Source organism: Elaeis guineensis, chromosome 7 (genome assembly GCF_000442705.2).
Source record: "Elaeis guineensis isolate ETL-2024a chromosome 7, EG11, whole genome shotgun sequence".
NCBI lineage: Eukaryota > Viridiplantae > Streptophyta > Magnoliopsida > Arecales > Arecaceae > Elaeis > Elaeis guineensis.
Genome location: NC_025999.2, coordinates 85,961,124 through 85,981,612, shown reverse-complemented (window position 1 = coordinate 85,981,612; position 20,489 = coordinate 85,961,124). Strand labels below are relative to the sequence as shown.

The 20,489-nt window shown below is 34.6% G+C and overlaps 1 protein-coding gene across 1 annotated transcript; it reads left to right on the top strand.

Annotated features, from left to right (window-relative positions):
- Positions 1-3,309: 3,309 nt before the first annotated feature.
- Positions 3,310-19,161, top strand: LOC140859466 (dolichyl-diphosphooligosaccharide--protein glycosyltransferase subunit 4A-like). The gene is made up of 2 exons (XM_073261362.1): positions 3,310-3,450; positions 18,935-19,161. The coding sequence occupies exon 2, from the start codon at positions 18,935-18,937 to the stop codon at positions 19,046-19,048; it is 114 nt and encodes a 37-aa protein (XP_073117463.1). The 5' UTR covers positions 3,310-3,450; the 3' UTR covers positions 19,049-19,161.
- Positions 19,162-20,489: the final 1,328 nt, after the last annotated feature.

Sequence of the window (20,489 nt, the reverse complement as noted above, 5' to 3'; positions counted from 1 at the left end):
ATTAAATAAATACTTTAATTATTTTTAAATATTAATATATTAAAAAAATTAATTTTTTAATATATGTTATATAGATTGATTTGGCTGAGGATTTGGATCGCTGGTTCTACTAAAATACTAAACTAATAATTTGATTTAAGAGTATTTTAAAAATTTGATGTTACATTACCAGTAATCTCATTGTCATACCAAATACGTCAATCAAAATTTTCAATAATTTTACTATAATATTATCTGCATGTATCAAACATAGTAATCCACATTACTAATAATCTATATTACTGACAATGCAGATTGTCTGATGATGTACCAAATATCACCTAAAGAATGTGTGACCATCATGTATCCAATCCAAGTGCTAAGTTTGGAACGTGACAGTAGCATTACAAATTTTACTGAATGCAGAATTTCAAATAGGATCAATGCAAGCAGTGTGAGCTTGGAAACTGTGGTCATTATAAGATGGACATCAGTTGTAAGAGAAGATTTGAGAAAAAACTTAAGTAGTGGGTTTAAAAACTTATAATATTAGATGCAGCCCGTAAGCAGACTATTGGTGAATCTGGGATTCTCAAGTCTTGGATCAAGAATTGGGATCTCTGTTTACAGTTACATGAAAGTAATAAAATCCAGTAAGTTCCAGGAAAACAAAGTGGTGTCTTGGCTGCTAGAAATTTAATGTGATCTACTGGTCACAAACCAAAAGCCATGAACAACAGAACGGAATGGAATCAATTTTTCTTTGTTCTGCCAATAAAGAACAGTTTTTCAAACAAAAGTTGGATGTGAATTCAAAAGAAAGTGAAGTTGAGAAATTATCAATATAATTCAAAAATAATTTATCATCGCCAAGCGAATTTTTTTGATGTTCAAATTCTCGAAAATTATGAGGAAGTAGCTTATGGACCTTACTTATCCGAAGATTTTTTATGAAATCTTTCATAAAAAATAAAATTATTTATAATTATACATAAATCAAATTTTTTTATTGCAAGTTTTTTCTTGTTTGTTTTCTATTGTACATCCTTGCCTCTTTCTCAGCAACAGGTTACGTTGGTTGAGGGAGCTTGCTGTAGGTCTGACTTTTTTGCGATTTGGATAGATCTTTTTTTATTAGGTTCTATTAAACTTTGCTTGTACAACTTAACTTATTATCCTCTCTAAATACAACTGTTGAGATGAGACAATGATGAAGCTCTGCAATCTTTGGAACGGATACTACTCTCTAAATCTTCTCTTCTTGGATTATTTTGATTTTTTTGTTTAATAGACAGAATCAACCAAGTCTCCTATATATCTTATTTTGGGTCTTTTTCTTACTATGAAGTTTTTATTATTTCTACCTTTAATAATGAGCTAGAACTACCAGCATGTAATCTCTTTACGTAAATTCTTCAACTTTCTGTACTGAATAAAATTGGTGAATGGTTAGATTCTCTCACTGCCCTCCACACTTCTTAAAAAAAAATTTGCATAATCTTTCACTACAAAAAAATTTAATCTTTTGCGATGAAATTTTAGCGACGAACATAAATTTCATCGCAAATATATAGTATTTTGCGATGAAAAATATATTTCACGATGAAAAAAAAATTTCATCGCTGGAGTTTTAGTTTTTGCAATGAAAAATAATTTCGTTGCTAAAGAGTTATCTTTAGCAACAAATTTTTCATCACTAAAATGTTGATCATTGTATTTTGGATTTAGGATAAATTTCGATGACAAAAAAAAAAAATCATCACCAGAGCTTTGGTTTTCACATTGAAAAATTTTTCGTCCCTAAAGATTCATCTTTTGCGATGAAGTTTTTATCGCTAAAAATTTCATCACTATTTTTTTGGATTTAGAACAAAATTCAACGACGAAAAAAATTTCATCGCTAGAGGTTTGGTTTTAGCAATGAAAAATACTTTCATCACCAAAGATTTATCTTTTGCGATGAATATTTTTTATAGCTAAAAATTTTGTTGCTATGTTTTAAATTTTGAAGAAAATTCAACGATGAAAATAAAAAATTCGTCGCCAGTGTTTTTGTTTCTGCCACGAAAGTATGTTGCATCACTGAATGAACCTCTTTTGTGATGAAATTTTATCGCTAAAAATTTGATCGCTAAAAATTTCATCATTATTTTTATATTTAGGACAAAATTTGAATCTTCCTCTCTCTCCATTCTCGTCGTCACTTTGCACCACCATCACCGTCGTCATCTTACAGTGGGAGGATACAATTTAGAGTCGCTACCACCAGATCCCCCTCTCCACTTTTCACATAGATGAGAACCTAACCTAGAACTTGGAAATTAAGCTATATGGATCTGGATAAAAATATTCCATATTGGAGTTAATCTCATAAATTAAAGGAGGAAGACTATGGTGATCCATCAAGCCTCCAAGTTCTTGCTTGCTACTATAATCGTCACACGAACTGCTCCCTTCTCCTCCTCTTCATAGAAGATAATTCTCCCACCATGAAGCTTTTTGATGGTCTCTGTGAAAATCCTTTTAGCCATTTTGGGCTCCATCTCCGCCTTCGCCTTTCCTTTTTCTTTTAAAGGTAACGCATGGCCTTTTGTTGCTGGGTGCTTCAGCTTATATAGAGATGGAGCTCATGGATCTATGGTAAAAGCGGCTAGATTAATGATGGGAACTGAGAAATGAATCTAAATAAAGAGTAGATTATTATAATATGACTTGCTATTCTACCATGCCAAATGCTATTTTATGTTAAATAATGTAAAGACGGCTTCATCTCACGTGGATATATATTTGTAGAATACGTCTAGGTTGGCACGCTCGAGACCCAGTGAATTATATGTTGGACCTTGGATGTGTCAGTTTGTACAAAATTTGAAAATATATACGAGACTAATTAATGAAGTTGTCTAGTTGTCTGATTTTTTTTTTCAAAATTAATTATCTTTTAAAGAGTTTCTGAAAAAAAAAAAATTCTTTAGAAAGTTTTTTTAAAAAAAAATTACTAAAATTCTTTCAAACAACATTTTGTAGCGAACAATTAAATAATATTTTTTTTGATAAATCCATCCATTATAATCCCTTCTAGCCGCCTAACCAATGTTTTGTCTGGACCTGATCCAATTCCCACACCTGACCTTGGTGGTCTAATCCGTCCTCGATTGGATGGGGTTTGACCATAGATTCTAACCATATCTTATATGAAATTAAGCATCTCTAACAAGATAGAGCTACGTATTATTGAATTTAATAAAAAATAATTGGATAAAATTTGATATTTAATTTTATTTCATAAAATTTAAGAGAAAAAATATTTTCGTGACAGTTGCGACGAAAACAATTTCATCGCAAAAACTTAGGGCACCATTTATCCCAAAGTTTTACATCCCACCGAGCCGCCCTCTCTCTTCGATCTCTCTCTCTCATTCGCCGAGCCGCGCCACCGTGCACCGTCGTCTCCTCCGCGCCACCGTCGAGGTAAAGTTTTTTTCTCTGTCCTCCATCACCAAATCCAACGATCTTTTTTCCCTTTCTCTTTTTTTTTTTCTGGAAATATGGGGACTGACCGCCCTTGAGGCTTCCGCTGCTCGAGGGCTTTCAAGAACCCTAGCACCACCGCGGCGGAGGCTCATCAAGAGGCATGACACACTCCGGGCGCTTTTCAACCTCTTCAACGCCGCCGCCAACACCCTACATCATCACGCCGACATCGTTCCCTGCCTCCTAGCGGCAGTTGGCGACATGGAGGTGAGCGAGCGGGTGCTCTCGGTGATCTCCAACCTCGTCGCCGCGCCCGAAGGACGGCGGGCGGTGAGCCGATTGTGGGACGCGTTCCCGATGTTGGTGGACGTCCTTAACTGCTTGGCTTGATCTTACATCTATCGTAAGATCAAGCAGCTCAAAAACTAGTGATTCTGTTTGTGGATCTAGTTTGTTGTTTCCCCTTGCCCTTTGTTTGTCCTTGACCCTCTTTGAAATAAATTTGGAGTTGAATGACAAGGCTTTATGATCAAATACTAAGTACTGCCAATCTGGGAATATGATCATGTTGGGATAATTCTTTCACCCCCTTTGATCTCAGCTTTGATTCATAATTTGCTTATGGACATTGCCCACCTTCATTCGTATTTCATGTTTTCTTAAAAAATGTCAAACTTAATGTCTGAAACTGATCTAAAGTCTTCTCTGTTTTCCTTCCAATTGTTCTCCAATGCATGGACAGTGGCTGGAAATTTGATTGTATCTGTTTCATTCTACTACCTCATGTACATAACATTCGGTTTTAATAGCAGATTTCCTTAAAATAGCAATTTGTTCTATGTGGTTATTGACAGATAGTGGGTAAAAAGAGAGGGCTAGCAAATCAAAGCAAGCATTGCAGAACAATATTAATTAGTTTGACAATACTACTTTAACAATATTATTTAGTTTAACAATGCACATAACAAATGCATGAACCTTAGAATTTCCGTTCGAGGATAGCATGCTTGAACCAATGTTCGTTCTTTAATGGAAAAAAAATATTGGTGTTATGCACTCTATTCTCGAATTGTCCTTGTGAACAGTTCCGGCACGTGGGTGAATTTTACATTGCATATCATGTGCTTCTACATCGGAGAGTTTTGTTAGCATTTTCGGTTATGTTCTTTGGGCACATAGCACGATTCCAATGCTTGTGTATCTGGAGAACTGTGTCGAAATGCGGCTGAAATTTTTTTGACATAAAAGACATATATGGCAATGTTACATTCTCGCATTTCTGAACGGGATAGGACCACCACCCTATAGGTAGGGGATATAAGGTGTTAGTCAACTATCATTATATAAGATTGACTGTATAGTTTGTATCATAAACATGTAGGCATGGATTGTAGTTGGATGTCATTGTGTGATAAGTTCTGTTCTGAGTATATTGTGGGTGTGAGGTCTTTTATAAATATGACATCCAATCACACTAGAGAAGATGGAAAAGCTCGTTGTCCGTATCATCGGTGCAGGAATCTATTTTGGTGTATTCTACCAAATATTCAGAATTATTTATATGAAAAAGGTATAGATGTGATTTATAAGAGATGGGCTTGTCAAGGTGAAGATTTGCCGGCTAGCTCGAGCATGACTTCCAGAAGGCCCACAAATGCTATGTTCGTAAGTGGATCACCTAATCGTGAAAGGCAAACACTCGGTGCAGAAGATAGAAAAATCTGGAAGATCTCCATGCGAAGTTATTTGAAGCAAATGCGGAAGTATGATTAGAACATCGGCATCCCGTCTTAAGATAAGAGGCCGAGGATGACAGTAACATGCCTGTGAACGACAAATTCGAGCATTTATTAAGAGATGCACAGAGTGATGTTTATCCTGGTTATAAGTACTCTCTGCTGTCCGCTGTAATAAAGTTATTACATATAAAGATATTTGGTAAGTGGTCAAATAACTCGTTTAATTGGTTGCTCACATTTCTGAGGGACTTGCTACCTGAGGGAGAATTACTTCTATCAAGTTATTACGAAGTCAAAAAACTGTTGAAGAAATTCGGATTGAGAGCCGATGACTTGGGCCTACACTGTGAAAAGATACATGCATGTCCGAATGATTGCATTCTATTTTTGGAAGAACAAAAAGGATCTACAAGCATGCCCAATTTGTCATTCAAGTAGATGGAATGAAAGTCATAGTAAAGGTAAAAAGAAAAAGAACATACCATACAAGGTTTTACGGTATTTTCCTATTACGCCATGACTACGTCGATTGTTCATGTCCAGACATACTGCTTCTGTTATGCGATGGTATAAGGAGGGAAACAAATCGACGATGATGTCATGAGACATCCATCGGATGGAGATGCATGGAAATATTTTGATCGTGAACATCCATGGTTTGCGGCTGATTCACAAAATGTCATGCTAGGGTTGGCAATAGATGGGTTTAATCCGTATAGTAATCTTAGCACTACATACAGTATGTGGCCCATTATGATGTTTCCGTATAATTTACCAATCAGACATATGAACTACTATCGAAAATTAGAGAAAAATGAGCAAGTTGTTCGATCTTTGATATTGGAAAATGCTTCTCTTTCGACACAATTTTGACATCATGTATATTGAAAAGAATATATTTGACAACATTTCTACACCATCTTCAATATCGAAGGAAGAACAAAGGATATTGTGAAGACTTGTCTTGACTTGGAGGATATGCAGATTAGAAAGGGATTACATTGATTCGACGGGAGCTAGACTTGTCAAGCCATTGGCATGTTATGTACTAAATTGAAGTGAGAGAAATCAATTTTTCGCATATTTGATATTGGTGAGGTTTTCCGATGGATACGCCTCAAGCTTGAAACGGTGCATTAGATCGAAAGATGGGAAGATCATCAGGATGAAAAGTCACGATTGTCACGTGCTTCTACAACATGTGCTCCTAGTTGGCTTGCGTGGATTCTTGCCGAATAATGTGTGTGATGCGTTACTTGATCTCGGAATTTTTTTTTTGGGGACTTATGCCCGAAGATGTTGAGGCAAAGTCAAATCGATATATTGGAGAAGAAGATTGTCATTACTCTCTATTGATATACAACCTTCATGACACCATTAAGGGTCCTCCAGTAAGATGATAACTTAGTCAATCCTGCCTCTGCAATATCTCACTAAAGAAGATGAGTTAAAGCTCCTAATTTATTTTGAATCTATTTAAGCAATATCGAAAAAAACATATTACTTATATCCATTGATCTACAATCTCCTCTTCAATTTCTAGGCCCTACACCAACTCACTGAATGGTTTACCTTCCAACGGAACAGCCATTGATACTACCAACATAGAAAAACCAACACATTGCTTGTTTCTAAATATATACTTCATAATAACTTTATGATGCACATATGTGATTAGAGCACTTATAACTTCTATCAATATCTTTAGGTATATTTGGAAGCTTCTAATAAACTAAATACACATTCACACTCATGAAGTTATATCTACAAGTCAATTTATAGGTTGCAACATAATATACAAGTTTAGCCAATCACTATGAAATATTATAACCGTCCTGGATGATGACAAACACTGATGTTCTAACATCCGTTAGTACTCTTACTCTGAAGAAATGCATTTAACTGGAGGGAAATAAGAAGACAAATGCAGCATTAGGTCCTCCTTTTACTCAAGAATAATTCCATAGGCTAATTTACTGTAATATTCTATATTTACCACAAAAAATCTAGTAGGATCAAAACAAATCCAAGGTCATACCTTAATAGCTTATTTTACATCTTGAAGTCATTATAGAAGACTCTAGGAAAAGCTAGAGACATCTCAACTCTTAACAGATTATAGTACATACATCAAAGCATTCAAGTGAATTCACTTTAGATGGAGATAGAAAAGGAAGGGATCTACAATCAAATTTAGCTCATTTTCAAAATTCTTTTATTAATTACCAACCACATAAAGGTCTAGCAAACCTAGAAGCTCCTCTTTTTTCCGACATGTAATGCCAAGTAACCCTTCAAACAACATTCTAGATCAATAATTATCAAACCTACATTAATAGAGCAATTAGTCCACCCATTCAAAAATCAAAAAGGTTAGATAAGGTTGCTTCATGCATGTTTGTTCTCATAAAACTACCAAGGAGAATGTGCCTGGGTACCTCAAACTAAATGAGTAAATAATGTATTTGCTACCAATTGAGTCACTTGCATGAACCAAAATTATTGAGAAAGATCTCATTCATAATTCACTGAGTGAACAAAAAATCTTTTAGAAATTATGTTTACGAGCATGAGACATAATCAAGGTTTTAAATAGTTATGGTCCGTTTGTGGTTGGGACACTGCATAACACATATGTAAGTGAATAGGTAGTCAATAAAGATTAGCAACAAGGTTCACCAGAATAGATTAAAAAAATAAGTGAACACTTAGAAAAAGAAAAAGAAAAATTAAGCACATACTTTTCAAATCATTTCAAAGCATTTTAAGTATTGAGCTATACCATGTATTTTAAGTCCCAAACCATATTGGGTATTTTAAGGACTAAACTGTATCAACGTACTATATGACCTAGTAGTATGCCAATAACAATATAGACACTTGGTGCACCCCCATGCTGACTCGTCATAAAATGTTGGGTCAACCATAGTTGTGTACCATGTGTCGGTAAAAGGGATATATATCATACTGTATCGATAAGATAATGGATCTCCACAAATGCATATACTCCTATCTTTCCTCTCAAAGTTTGTCAAATTCACTCACCAAAAATTCATTGTAGTGCAAAATCTCCTCATGCACTATAAACTGATTAAAAATTTTGTTAGGATGCTTCAAAGCTTGTGCCTAATGTACGCAGCAATGATATCCCCAATTAATAGACACCCTCCAAACAGTTGTTTACTATTAGAATGACAATATCGGATATTATTTTCCCAATCACCTATTGAATAAATTTTTTTAGAAATAAAATGATGGCTATTGTAACAGTTGTTAGTACCCATAAACTTATAATAGGAGATAACAGATGATAATTGAAAAATAATAGTTTTATTTGCTCAAAGCTTGACTCGTTGTAACCATTTTTTATTGGGAGCGTTTCTATAACAATAGTGATTCTATTAAAGACGACATGCTCTATTGCCTGAAATTTATTCTTTCGCTGAAAAATCTTTCAAGGAAGTTCAAATGCCCTAATAAGATTACAATATATAGATGGGAATTGACATTCTCATTCCACATAAACGAAAAAATACGACACAACCATTTGAACTACTATGCCATATAAAATCAAATACCTTAAAATTCTGTGTCTTTATAACACTTTCATCCAACTTTACAATCCACATTATCATATGCTAACTTAAAATTCTGTTTCTTCATATATCTCTTTCAACTAGAAATGCTTATGGAGTTCGAGACAAATCAATACAATATTTCAATAAAATGTATGAAAATATTCCTTATTATATGGTTACATGAAAGAAAACAAAGAAACAAAATATGGGTACATATTTTTTTTTTCTTTTTTTGATAATTTAGACATGGATCGATGTTAGATCGAGTGGGAAGCTAGATGCTAGATTTTTTAAGGATGGATTCAGATCTAACCCAAAGTGCACCAAAACAGCAACAAATATAAAAATCTTTTCCAAAAATCCTAAAAAAAAGGGCACATATCAAGGAGATCGAATAATTGAGCATAAATGAGATCAAAAAGCCACGACAGAACCTCAGATTTTCTATTAAAAAAAAATGCAAAAATCAAACAACTACGGAAGTTAACGATCAATTCGAGAATTCTAAGCGATCATGCGAAGAAATGTAGAGAGACTTTGGTTGCTCATCTTTGCCTCGCCTCGATCAGAACCTCCCAGAAGACTCACGTACGTCTCGTCTTGCCGCACTCTGTAACAAAAAGGGAAAGACGTAGACCCCAGATGGCTAAAGGGTTGCGCACGTGCGTGATGCACGTAAAGGAGATAAATTAGGTGTGAAACCAGGGATGTAATTTAACCGAGCTTATCGAGCTTGGGTCTAATCGAACCTAGTTTGAAATAAATCAACAATATCAAGCTTGATTTCTTTACGACTCTATCAAACTCAATTTAAATTTAATTTAAAATCAAGTCAAAAAAAAAAAGAGTCTAATTGATTAGTTGAATAATTCTATGTTTTGAATCAAGCTCAATTCAAATTTGAATAAAACTCAAATTATAACGTACTAAAATGACTCCAGTCCAATTTAAAATTAAACTAATCAAAAAAATAATAAATTTAATTTCATAATATATTATTTGCATAATGTACAACTAAATGAGTAAATAATGTATTTGCTACCAATTGAGTCACTTGCATGAATCAAAATTGTTGAGAAAGATCTCATTCATAATTTACTAAGTGAACAAAAAATCTTTTAGAAATTATGTTTACGAGCATAAGACATAGTCAAGGTTCTAAATAGTTATAGTCCACTTGTGGCTAGGAGATTGTATAACACATATGCAGGTGAATAGGTAGTTAATTAGGATTAGCAACAAAGTTCACCAGAACAGATTAAAAAAATAAGTGAACATTCAGAAAAAGAAAAAAATTAAGCACATACTTTTCAAATCATTTCAAAGCATTTTAAACATTGAGTTGTACCATATATTTTAAGTATCAAATCATACTGGGCATTTTATGGACTAAACTGTACCGGCGTACTATATGACCTGGTAGTATGCAAATAACAATAGAGCCACTTAGTACCCCCTCATACTGACTCATCATAAAATGTTGGGTCAACAATAGTTGTGTACCATGTGTCGGTAAAAGGGGTATATATCATACTGTATCGATAAGATAATGGATCTCCACGGATGCATATACTCCTATTTTTTCTCTTAAAGTTTGTCCAATTCACTCACCAAAAATTCATTATAGTGCAGAATCTCCTTATACACTATAAACTGATTAAAAATTTTGTTAGGATGCTTCAAAGCTTGTGCCTAATATACACAGCACTGATATCCCCAATTAATAGACATCCTCCAAATAGTTGTTTACTATTAGAATGACAGTATCGGGCATTATTTTCCTAATCACCTATTGAATAGATTTTTCTAGAAATAAAACAATGGCTATTGTAACAGTTGTTAGTATCCATAAACTTATAACAGGGGTAATAGATAATAACTGAAAAATAATAGTTTTATTTAAAAGGAAAATGTCACAAAATTAGCAACATTCCAAAAAATCTATTTAAAAGGAAAATATCACATTAGCCCTCATCGGAGAAGCTAATGGGCTCAAAAAATGGACACCTAATCATAGTATCAACAAGGCAGCAAGTCCTTATAATAGACACTAACACAATAGAAAAGTAAGCACAAAGCATAGGCTGCAACACAAAATTATGGTAATAATCATAACCATATTGAATAGTTTTGATGCATGGATTACATGAAGCACAAAGCATTCATAGGCAGCATTCATAGGAAGCATTCATAGGCAGCATTCATAGAAAGCATTCAGAGGCAGCATTACACGAAATAAGCAGGATAATCCATAGACATAAGGCAACATTCACAGATATCATTCACAGACTTAAGGCAGCATTCACAGACGACACCACAAGGCAACAAAATTCCCATAATATTGATTATAACGATATAGTTGCACAATCAAAAGGGAGCAAATTAAAATTACTTTAGTCGCTATGGGAGCCAACAGGAGGGATGACAACCGTGCGCACGAGAAGGAGATCTACTTGCAGAGAGATCGAGAGGGTGTGAGGCGAGTGCAGCGACGATCGACGGTCTTGAAAACCAAATCGAACGAAGGACACTGGAGTGGCGGAGGGGATAGAGAGAAGGTCTGCAGAGGATTTCAAGCCATCAAGAAGGCGAGAGGGTGTGAGCGGTGGCCACGACGTGAATATGAAGAGAGGACAGAGGCAGCAAAGGACGCAGCAACGCACATTGCACGAGCCAACAGGAAAGATGACAACCATGCGCATGAGGAAGAAGGAGACCTACTTGCAGAGAGATCGAGAAGGTGCGAGGCGAGTGCAGTGGCAATCAGCGGTCATGAATCTAAATCGAACAAAGGACATTGGAGCGGCGGAGGGGATGGAGGGAGGAGGTATGCAGAGGATTTCAAGCCATCGAGAAAGTGAGATGGTGTGAGCGGTGGCCGCGGCGTGAAGACAAAGAGGTAAAAAGAGGGGGTAGATAGGGTTTTGCCGCCCTCTATTTACTTTTTGGCTAATGACGCTGAATACCCTTGAGGGGGTTGGGAATAACATAACCTAGAATTACCAATTCTATGGTCCACCATGGAATTGGTATTTTAGAATTAGGGAGGGTTGATGGGAATTGCTAAATCAGGATAGCCCACCACCATTTTTTCACTTGTTTGGGGGAATAAGATGGAATAAGTCCTTATACCATCCGAAATTATCTAACCAAACACTAACTAAAGGAATCCACACATCCAGATCTAAAAATTATTGGAATAAAGGGTAGAATTGGCATATTCCCTTCTATATGATGCATTTGCATAGAGCCTTCCATGGAACCAGCATTAGCCAAATCGAGCCCAGTAGTGGTGGGCTGGTCGGTCACACTTCACTATTTAGATTGAGCTGGGATAATTAATGATGATGATATATAAAAATTGAGGAGAAAGAAGAGGATGATGATGATGACCATGACTGCTACTACTACTACTGTTGATGATGATGATGCATAAAAGCTTTGAAGAAGATTAAAGCAAATGAATGAGAAGCTTGCAAAAGCTCAAATCAAGTTCAGAAGTTCAAATATAAATCAAGCTTAAATCACCAAAAACAAACTCTAAATTAATTTCAATTGATCAGGCCGAACATAATAAAAGCTTAAATTTATTTATACTATGTTGTACATTATGCAAATAATGTATTATGAAATTAAATTTATTTTTTTTTTGATTAGTTTAATTTTAGATTGGACTGGAGTCATTTTAGCACGATATAATTTGAGTTTTATTCAATTTTGAATTGAGCTTGATTCAAAACATAGAATTATTCAACTAATCAATTAGACTCATTTTTTTTGACTTAGTTTAAAATTAAATTTAAATTGAGTTCGATAGAGTCGTAAAAAAATCAAGCTTGATATTGTTGATTTATTTCAAACTAGGCTCGATTGGACCCAAGCTTGATAAGCTTGGTTAAATTACATCCCTAGTTTCACACCCAATTTATCTTCTTTATGTGCATCACGCACGTGCGCAACACCAAGTACCCCTTTAGCTATCTGGGGTCTAGGTCTTTCCCCTTTTGTTACAGAGTGTGGCAAGGCGAGGCGTATGTGAGTCTTCTGGGAGGTTCTGATCTAGGGGAGACAAAGGTGAGCAATCAGAGTCTCTCTACGTTTTTTCGTATGATCGCTTAGAATTCTCGAATTGATCGTTAACTTCTGTGGTTGTTTGATTTTTGTGCTTTTTTTAATAGAAAATCTGGAATTTTGTTGTGGCTTTTTGATCTCATTTATGCTCAATTATTCGATCTTCTTGATATGTGCCCTTTTTTTTAGGCTTTTTGGAAAAGATTTTCATATTTGCCGCTGTTTTGGTGCACTCTATGTTAGATCTGAATCCATCCTTAAAAAATCTAACATCTAGCTTCCCACTCGATCTAGCATCGATCCATGTCTAAATTATCAAAAAAAAGAAAAAAACATGTATTCATATTTTGTTTCTTTGTTTTCTTTCATGTAACCATATAACAAGGAATATTTTCATGCATTTTATTGAAGTATTGTATTGATCTGGCTTGAACTCCATAAGCATTTCTGGTTGAAAGAGATATATGAAGAAACTAAATTTTGAGTTAGCATATGATAATGTAGATTGTAAAGTTGGATGAAAGTGTTATAAAGACACAGAATTTAAGGGTATTTGATTTTACATGGCATAGCAGTTCAAATGGTTGTGTCGTATTTTTTCGTTTATGTGGAATGAGAATGTCAATTCCATCTATATATTGTAATCTTATTAGGGCATTTGAACTTCCCTGAAAGATTTTTCAATGGAAGAATAAATTTCAGACAATGGAGCATGTCGTCTTTAATAGAATCACTATGTCGTCTTTAATAGAATCACTATTGTTATAGAAACGCTCTCAATAAATAATGGTTACAACGAGTCGAGCTTTGAGCAAATAAAACTATTATTTTTCAGTTATTATCTGTTTCTCTTGTTATAAGTTTATAGGTACTAACAACTGTTACAATAGCCATCGTTTTATTTCTAGAAAAATCTATTCAATAGGTGATTAGAAAAATAATGTCTGATATTGTCATTTTAATAGTAAACAACTGTTTGGAGGGTGTCTATTAATTGGGGATATCATTGTTGCATACATTAGGTACAAGCTTTGAAGCATCCTAACAAAATTTTTAATCAGTTTATAGTGCATGAGGAGATTCTGCACTACAATGGATTTTTGGTGAGTGAATTTGACAAACTTTGAGAGGAAAGATAGGAGCATATGCATTTGTGGAGATCCATTATCTTACTGATACAGTATGATATATACCCCTTTTACCGACACATGGTACACAACTATGGTTGACCCAACATTTTATGACGAGTCAGCATGGGGGTGTACCAAGTGTCTGTATTGTTATTGGCATACTACTAGGTCATATAGTATGCCGGTACAATTTAGTCCTTAAAATATCCAGTATGGTTTGGGACTTAAAATACATGGTATAGCTCAATACTTAAAATGCTTTGAAATGATTTGAAAAGTATGTGCTTAATTTTTCTTTTTCTTTTTCTGAGTGTTCACTTATTTTTTTAATCTATTCTGGTGAACCTTGTTGCTAATTTTTATTAACTACCTATTCATCTACATATGTGTTATGCAATGTTCTAGTCACAAGCGGACCATAACTATTTAGAATCTTGATTATGTCTCATGCTCGTAAACATAATTTCTAAAGAATTTTTGTTCACTCAATGAATTATGAATGAGATCTTTCTCAATAATTTTGATTCATGCAAGTGACTCAATTGGTAGCAAATACATTATTTACTCATTAAGTTTGAGGTGCCCAGGCACATTCTCCTTGGTAGTTTTATGAGAACAAACATGCATGAAGCAACCTTATCTTACCTTTTGATTTTTGAATGGGTGGACTAATTGCTCCATTAATGTAGGTTTGGTAATTAGTGATCTAGAATGTTGTTTGAAGGGTTACTTGGCATTACATGTCGGGAAAAAGAGGAGCTTCTAGGTTTGTTAGACCTTTATGTGGTTGGTAATTAATAAAAGGATTTTGGAAATGAGCTAAATTTGATTCTAGATCCCTTCCTTTTCCATCTCCATCTAAAGTGAATGCTTTGATGTATATACTATAATCTGTTAAGAGTTGAGATGTCTCTAGCTTTTCCTAGAGTCTTCCATAATGACTTCAAGATGTAAAATAAGCTATTAAGGTATGACTTTAGATTTATCTTGATCCTACTAGTTTCTTTGTGGTAAATATGGAATATTACAGTAAATTAGCCTATGGAATTATTCTTGAGTAAAAGAAGGACATGATGCCCTGCATTTGTTTTCTTATTTTCCTTCGATTAAATATCTTTCTTCCGAGTAAGAGTACTAACGGATGTTAAAAAATCAGTGTTTGTCATCATCCTGGACGGTTATAATATTTCTAGTGATTGGCTAAACTTGTATATGATGTTGCAACCTATAAATTGACTTGTGGATATAACTTCATGGGTGTGAATGTGTATTTAGTTTATTAAAAGCTTCCAAATGTACCTGAAGATATTGATAGAAGTTATGGCTACTCTAATCACATATATGCATCATAAAATTATTATGAAGTACATATTTAGAAACAAGCAAAGTGTTGGTTTTTCTATGTTGGTAGTATCAATGGCTGTTCCGTTGAAAGGAAGATAAATCATTCAGGGAGTTGGTGTAGGGCCTAGAAATTGAAGAGGAGATTGTAGATCAATAGATACGAGTAATGTGTTCTTAATGATATTGCTTAAGCAGATCCAAAATAAATTAGGAGTTTTAACTCATCTTCTTTAGTGAGATATTGTAGAGGCAGGATTGACCAAGTCATCATCTTGCTGGAGGACCCTTAATGGTGTCATGAAGTTTGTATATCAACTTGGCATCTATCTCTTGAAGTTTTGATGCAATCTGTGGTGCGAAGAGAATCAGGAGATGCATTCTCTGAGGTTTTCAAAACTGCCTATCATAGTTGGAATTTGACAAGCTTAGAAAAGATGAGGTGTTAAGATGTTTTAAGATAGTTGAAATTAATGGATATTGTGGAAACTTCAGTTAATTCTTTTGAAGGTTGATCTCTCATTACTATGAGGATGGTCGAACTGGACCAAAAATAGAATCTATTCTGTTATGAATGTAATGGGCACTTGAGGATGGTAAAGTTTGCTTGCCATTGATGACTTTGCAATAGGTTTTGTTCTAGAACAGTCAATCCTTTTGTGCTTGTTGATCAAGGAAAGAATTGTGACGTGCAACAATGCAGGTTAGAGTTTTTATAATTCATGGCTCTTTTGTTGCTACAGGGAGATTGTGGGTGAGTATACGTAGTCATTTGCTCCCTTTGGTGTTAATTGCTTGATTTCTTGGAGAATCTTTTACCTGGTTCCATAATCTCTGAAATTGTCTCCTTAATTCAGTTGTTAGAGATTGTTATTTGGGGACATGATACCTGCTTTTACTCTATAGTGGATGCATGGGAACCATGAAGCCATCAAAAGCTAACAAAAAAAAAAAAAAAACTTTTAGAACATGGGAAAAACAAAAAAATTATGTCAATATTTTATCCTAGATTTCTTTATAAATGAGGGTCTTTCTTGGAGAAAATGGCTATAGAAAAAAGGATTTTTACCTAACCTAATGGAGAAGATGCTACTTCTGGGGTAGAAAATAAGCGGTAATACTGGAGTACATGAAAGTGCTGGCAAGTGGCAAAATGGATTTCTAGGCCTGCTCAACAATGGGAAAATACAACTCATATCCATGTATAGGAAACACACAATAAGCTTTTTTTACAATGTTATTGAAAGAGAATATGCAAATGAAGACAACATATCTGAATGGCAAGACAATGTTCTAAAAAACAACTAGATCTTTTATGATGCACTTTTGTAAGTTATTTTGAAAGGCAAATTAATACTAAGATATTTAGAAAAAGAATCAAAGACATAAAATCTGGCAACCATTATTTTAGACTATTCTACTGATTCATTAATAAATGTAATCTATGCTAATCTTGCTTCAAAAAATATATATTTAATATATATATTTGTTCACCATGAATATTTATTATAAGGATACTGGGAGATGGCCAAGCTTATGCAAAAGGTGCTAATTCTGATATATAGAGTTTTTCAGTGTTAGCAAGAGATGAGATGGAGACTCCAGGACCTGCTTTGCTGCAAGCGGATGTGATTCATGTGTCTATGTAGTAAGATTTTAAACAGATCTAAACATGGATCACTGGGGTAGGATGATATCAAGCCATAACAGCAGGTTGATGTTTCAAAATTCAACTTGATTTTTCATGTGGAAACTTTTGTAAGATATTCCAAGTTCCTCTGTTATACATGTCAACTTGTAATTTGATGGAGAGCGATCAAACAGGGAAAACAACTAGTAAGGAGATTTATCTTCTAGTCTAGGTTGTCTTAATCACAGTGTGCCTTTTGGGGATAAAAGATTAGTCGAGTCTTTATCTCTACCATTTTAGCTTCATCAGTGTTTATGCATAGATTGGTTGATTGCTTTTGGCTCATGGAAAACAAGCTTGCTGTTTTCTGTTTTTTGAACCAGTAACTAGATGGAAGAAATTCAGCACATTGGTAGATGAAGAATTTCCTTTGAAGTAGCCAGTGTCTAGGACTAACAACTTTTTGCAAAATTGAAATATCAGCTATCATGAGTTAGGAGTTAAGAATAGCACCAAATTGTAGGAGTTTAAATGTAATTAGATGTCTTACTGAAGCACCCTTACAAGTTTGTGTCTGAAGTAAATGATAGTTATGTTTTGTGACTTTCTGCATTCTACTCTTCAGAGGTCCTTCAAACACCAATAGCATAAAATGCATGAAGTTATCGGATGAAGAAGTTTGGGAAATTGTGTCAAAGTTTCCTTGATCCTAGAGTGGATTTACTTTTCCCTGTAACTAAATTTGCTTTAGTATCAACATAGTCAAAGTTGGAGTGGTTTTTCACAGTTTGTAACTGAAGGGGAACCATGAGGCCATTGCTGAACTCTGAGTCGAATTCTCTGGGATAATGGGTCCTGTGATTCTCTTTCCCTAACAAAAATATGAATTTAAGTTATTTGGAAGAGTAGTGGACTGGCTGATAAGGGACCCTGCATTTGGTAGCATGGAGCCATCATAGGTGATGCTCTAGAGTGCTACGAGTGTATTTGAATTTGTCATTGACTACAATTTCAAGAAAGGAAATCAATTGGCTGATTGGGCTTTGAAGGGAGCGTACCATTCATGGAGGACTCTGGCTTGAGAAAGGTTCTGCTTTTCCTACTAATCTGCAGATTTGTTAATTCATGAGGTTCAAAGATTGGTTGTATAGTCTCAAGGCTTTTGCAAAATCCACCATTTCTCAAAGAAAAGAAGGCTCTAGTTTCAATCTTATATCTGCATAGAGAGTAAATTGCAACCATTCACCTCCTTGAATAATGAGATTTATACTATGATGAGAACGAGATGTCCATGTTGGATATAAGCTGATGAAGCACGTGGACAGAGGAGTTCAGCTCCAAATATTGCAATACATTTCTGGATGGTGGGACCCAGATTTTCTTTGTTTTCATACTTATTCCTTATATGTTGGATCAATGTCTATGGAGTCTTGTTAAGTTGCTAAAGTCGTGGACATATTTGACGACTGGTGGTTGCCATTCTTCTTTTGCATTTATTGGTTATTATATATAACTAATGGCTAACTGTCACATGTGAAGAGCAGACACTAATCTGAATTACACCAGAAGAAAATGGAAAAAAAAAAAGGCAGGGTGCTGAATTCATTCTTTCTTCTTCTTCTTCTTGTTCTTTTTTTTTTTTTTTTGTGTGTCAAGAATGTCTGTGATTTTAATCTCAGATAATGTAAAGAATTCTGAACTTGGAAAGTTATTTATTAGAAAAGAGTTAGCAAAGTAGAAAAATATTTTGTCCAAGAAGCCATATGATTTGGAGGCTTCATTTGGAACACAATTATTTGATTTATGCTCACCCAGTTTGAACTGGTTTGGAATTGCTGCATCCATTTGCACTATATTTCAAAAATTAACCTGCACGTATTGTTACTTTTCGCATCTCTTCAGAAAACCTGCAAGCCATATGTTATGTATATAGCATGTCTTCCAGCCGATCTTTATCTGATTAGCTGTTATTTTGTTTGTACTATTTTGCAGATGATTGACGATCAAGACTTGGGATTCTTTGCCAATTTCCTTGGCTTATGTATATTTATTTTGGTAATTACTTATCATTATGTCATGGCTGACCCAAAATATGAAGGAAATTAATACTAAACTGACGATGCTTTAGAACTTTCATTGAGCGATATGGAGACATTTGCTATTTGGTGTTACAAGGGTAACTCAGATCATAAATTTGATGATAGTTTTGTCATGAGGAACTTTCAGCTTTCATTCCAACAAAATGAATTGGTACACTGCTTTTTCCTGCTTTATATGAAAAGCTCATAATATCTTGTTAGCAGTCCTTTCTGATCAAAATCATTTGTCTGCTTTAGTATTGATACATCTCCATGTTAACCATTGCAACTTGGATTTTGAAGGGCTTGTTTGGCACCATTGTTTTGTGTTTTTGCTTTTCTCTGAATCAGTGAAATTCCACATAAAGATTTACGTTAAAGACAGTGCTTGCACAAAACTGAGGCTGTTCCTTGCTTTTATTTTTGCCGTCTTTGGAAAGCAACAAATCTCTGTTTTTGAAGCTCTAAAGATTTTGCAAACAATTTCAGAATTCATCATATAAGTAGTGTTTTCGTGCTATCAGCATGACCAAGTATGGCCATTTTGTGAACCCCATAGGGACAAACGGTTTATTAAGGGAGCTCTTGTGGAAATTAGGTTTTATGAGTTGGTTCTCATTTAAAGCCCTGTCATCTCGGTTTGGATCCTTTCTCCAGTACGGGAAATCAAACACCATCCGTCTATTTGCAAAAAGGCTGGTGATACAGCAGGGCTTACCTGTTCGGCAATGGATGACACGTGAATCAGTTAATTGACCAAACATGGCTTGAGCAATCCTAGCCCAATTTATAAATTTGCAAGGAATAAGATGGCCTTGGTCTCAGCCTTGTAGAGGTTGTGGACGTCCAAGAACGTTTTAATTTCCACCTTCTGTGTTGTTGGTTTAAAAGATTGAGGTCGATCCTCTGCCGGTTTGATGACCCAACGTCAACTCGAGATCCAATCTGGCTTTAAGATGCATGATTTAGCTGGAAGGAGTTATACAAAAGACAAACCACAGATCATTCTGACTCGATCCCATGACCTAACAAGTGATGGAGACTCAGTGATTTCGCCTCACTCGCCAATCAATGGATCCACTTCTTTCCCTGCCGGGAGCACTGCAAACGAAGTTTATGACAGTCAAATAGAGTGCTTTACCTAATTAATTAAAAAAAAATTTATTTATAAAAATAATTTAATTTTTAATTTATTTATTAAAATGATGTAAATAGAGTAAAATATTGTTCAGAATGATGTTTTATGATGCTCACGTTATCTTATTTTTTTTTTAATTTTTCATGTAGATAACAAAAAAATAAAAATAAAATTGTCAAAATAAATGGTATTTTTTAAAAACGTCATTTCAAATGGCATTTTAAAAACGTCATTTTATTTGACGATTTTAATTTTTTCTTCAAAAAAAAGAGAAAAAATGAAAAAAAAATTATATTTTAAAAATTTATAAAAAAATAAAAAATTATAATTT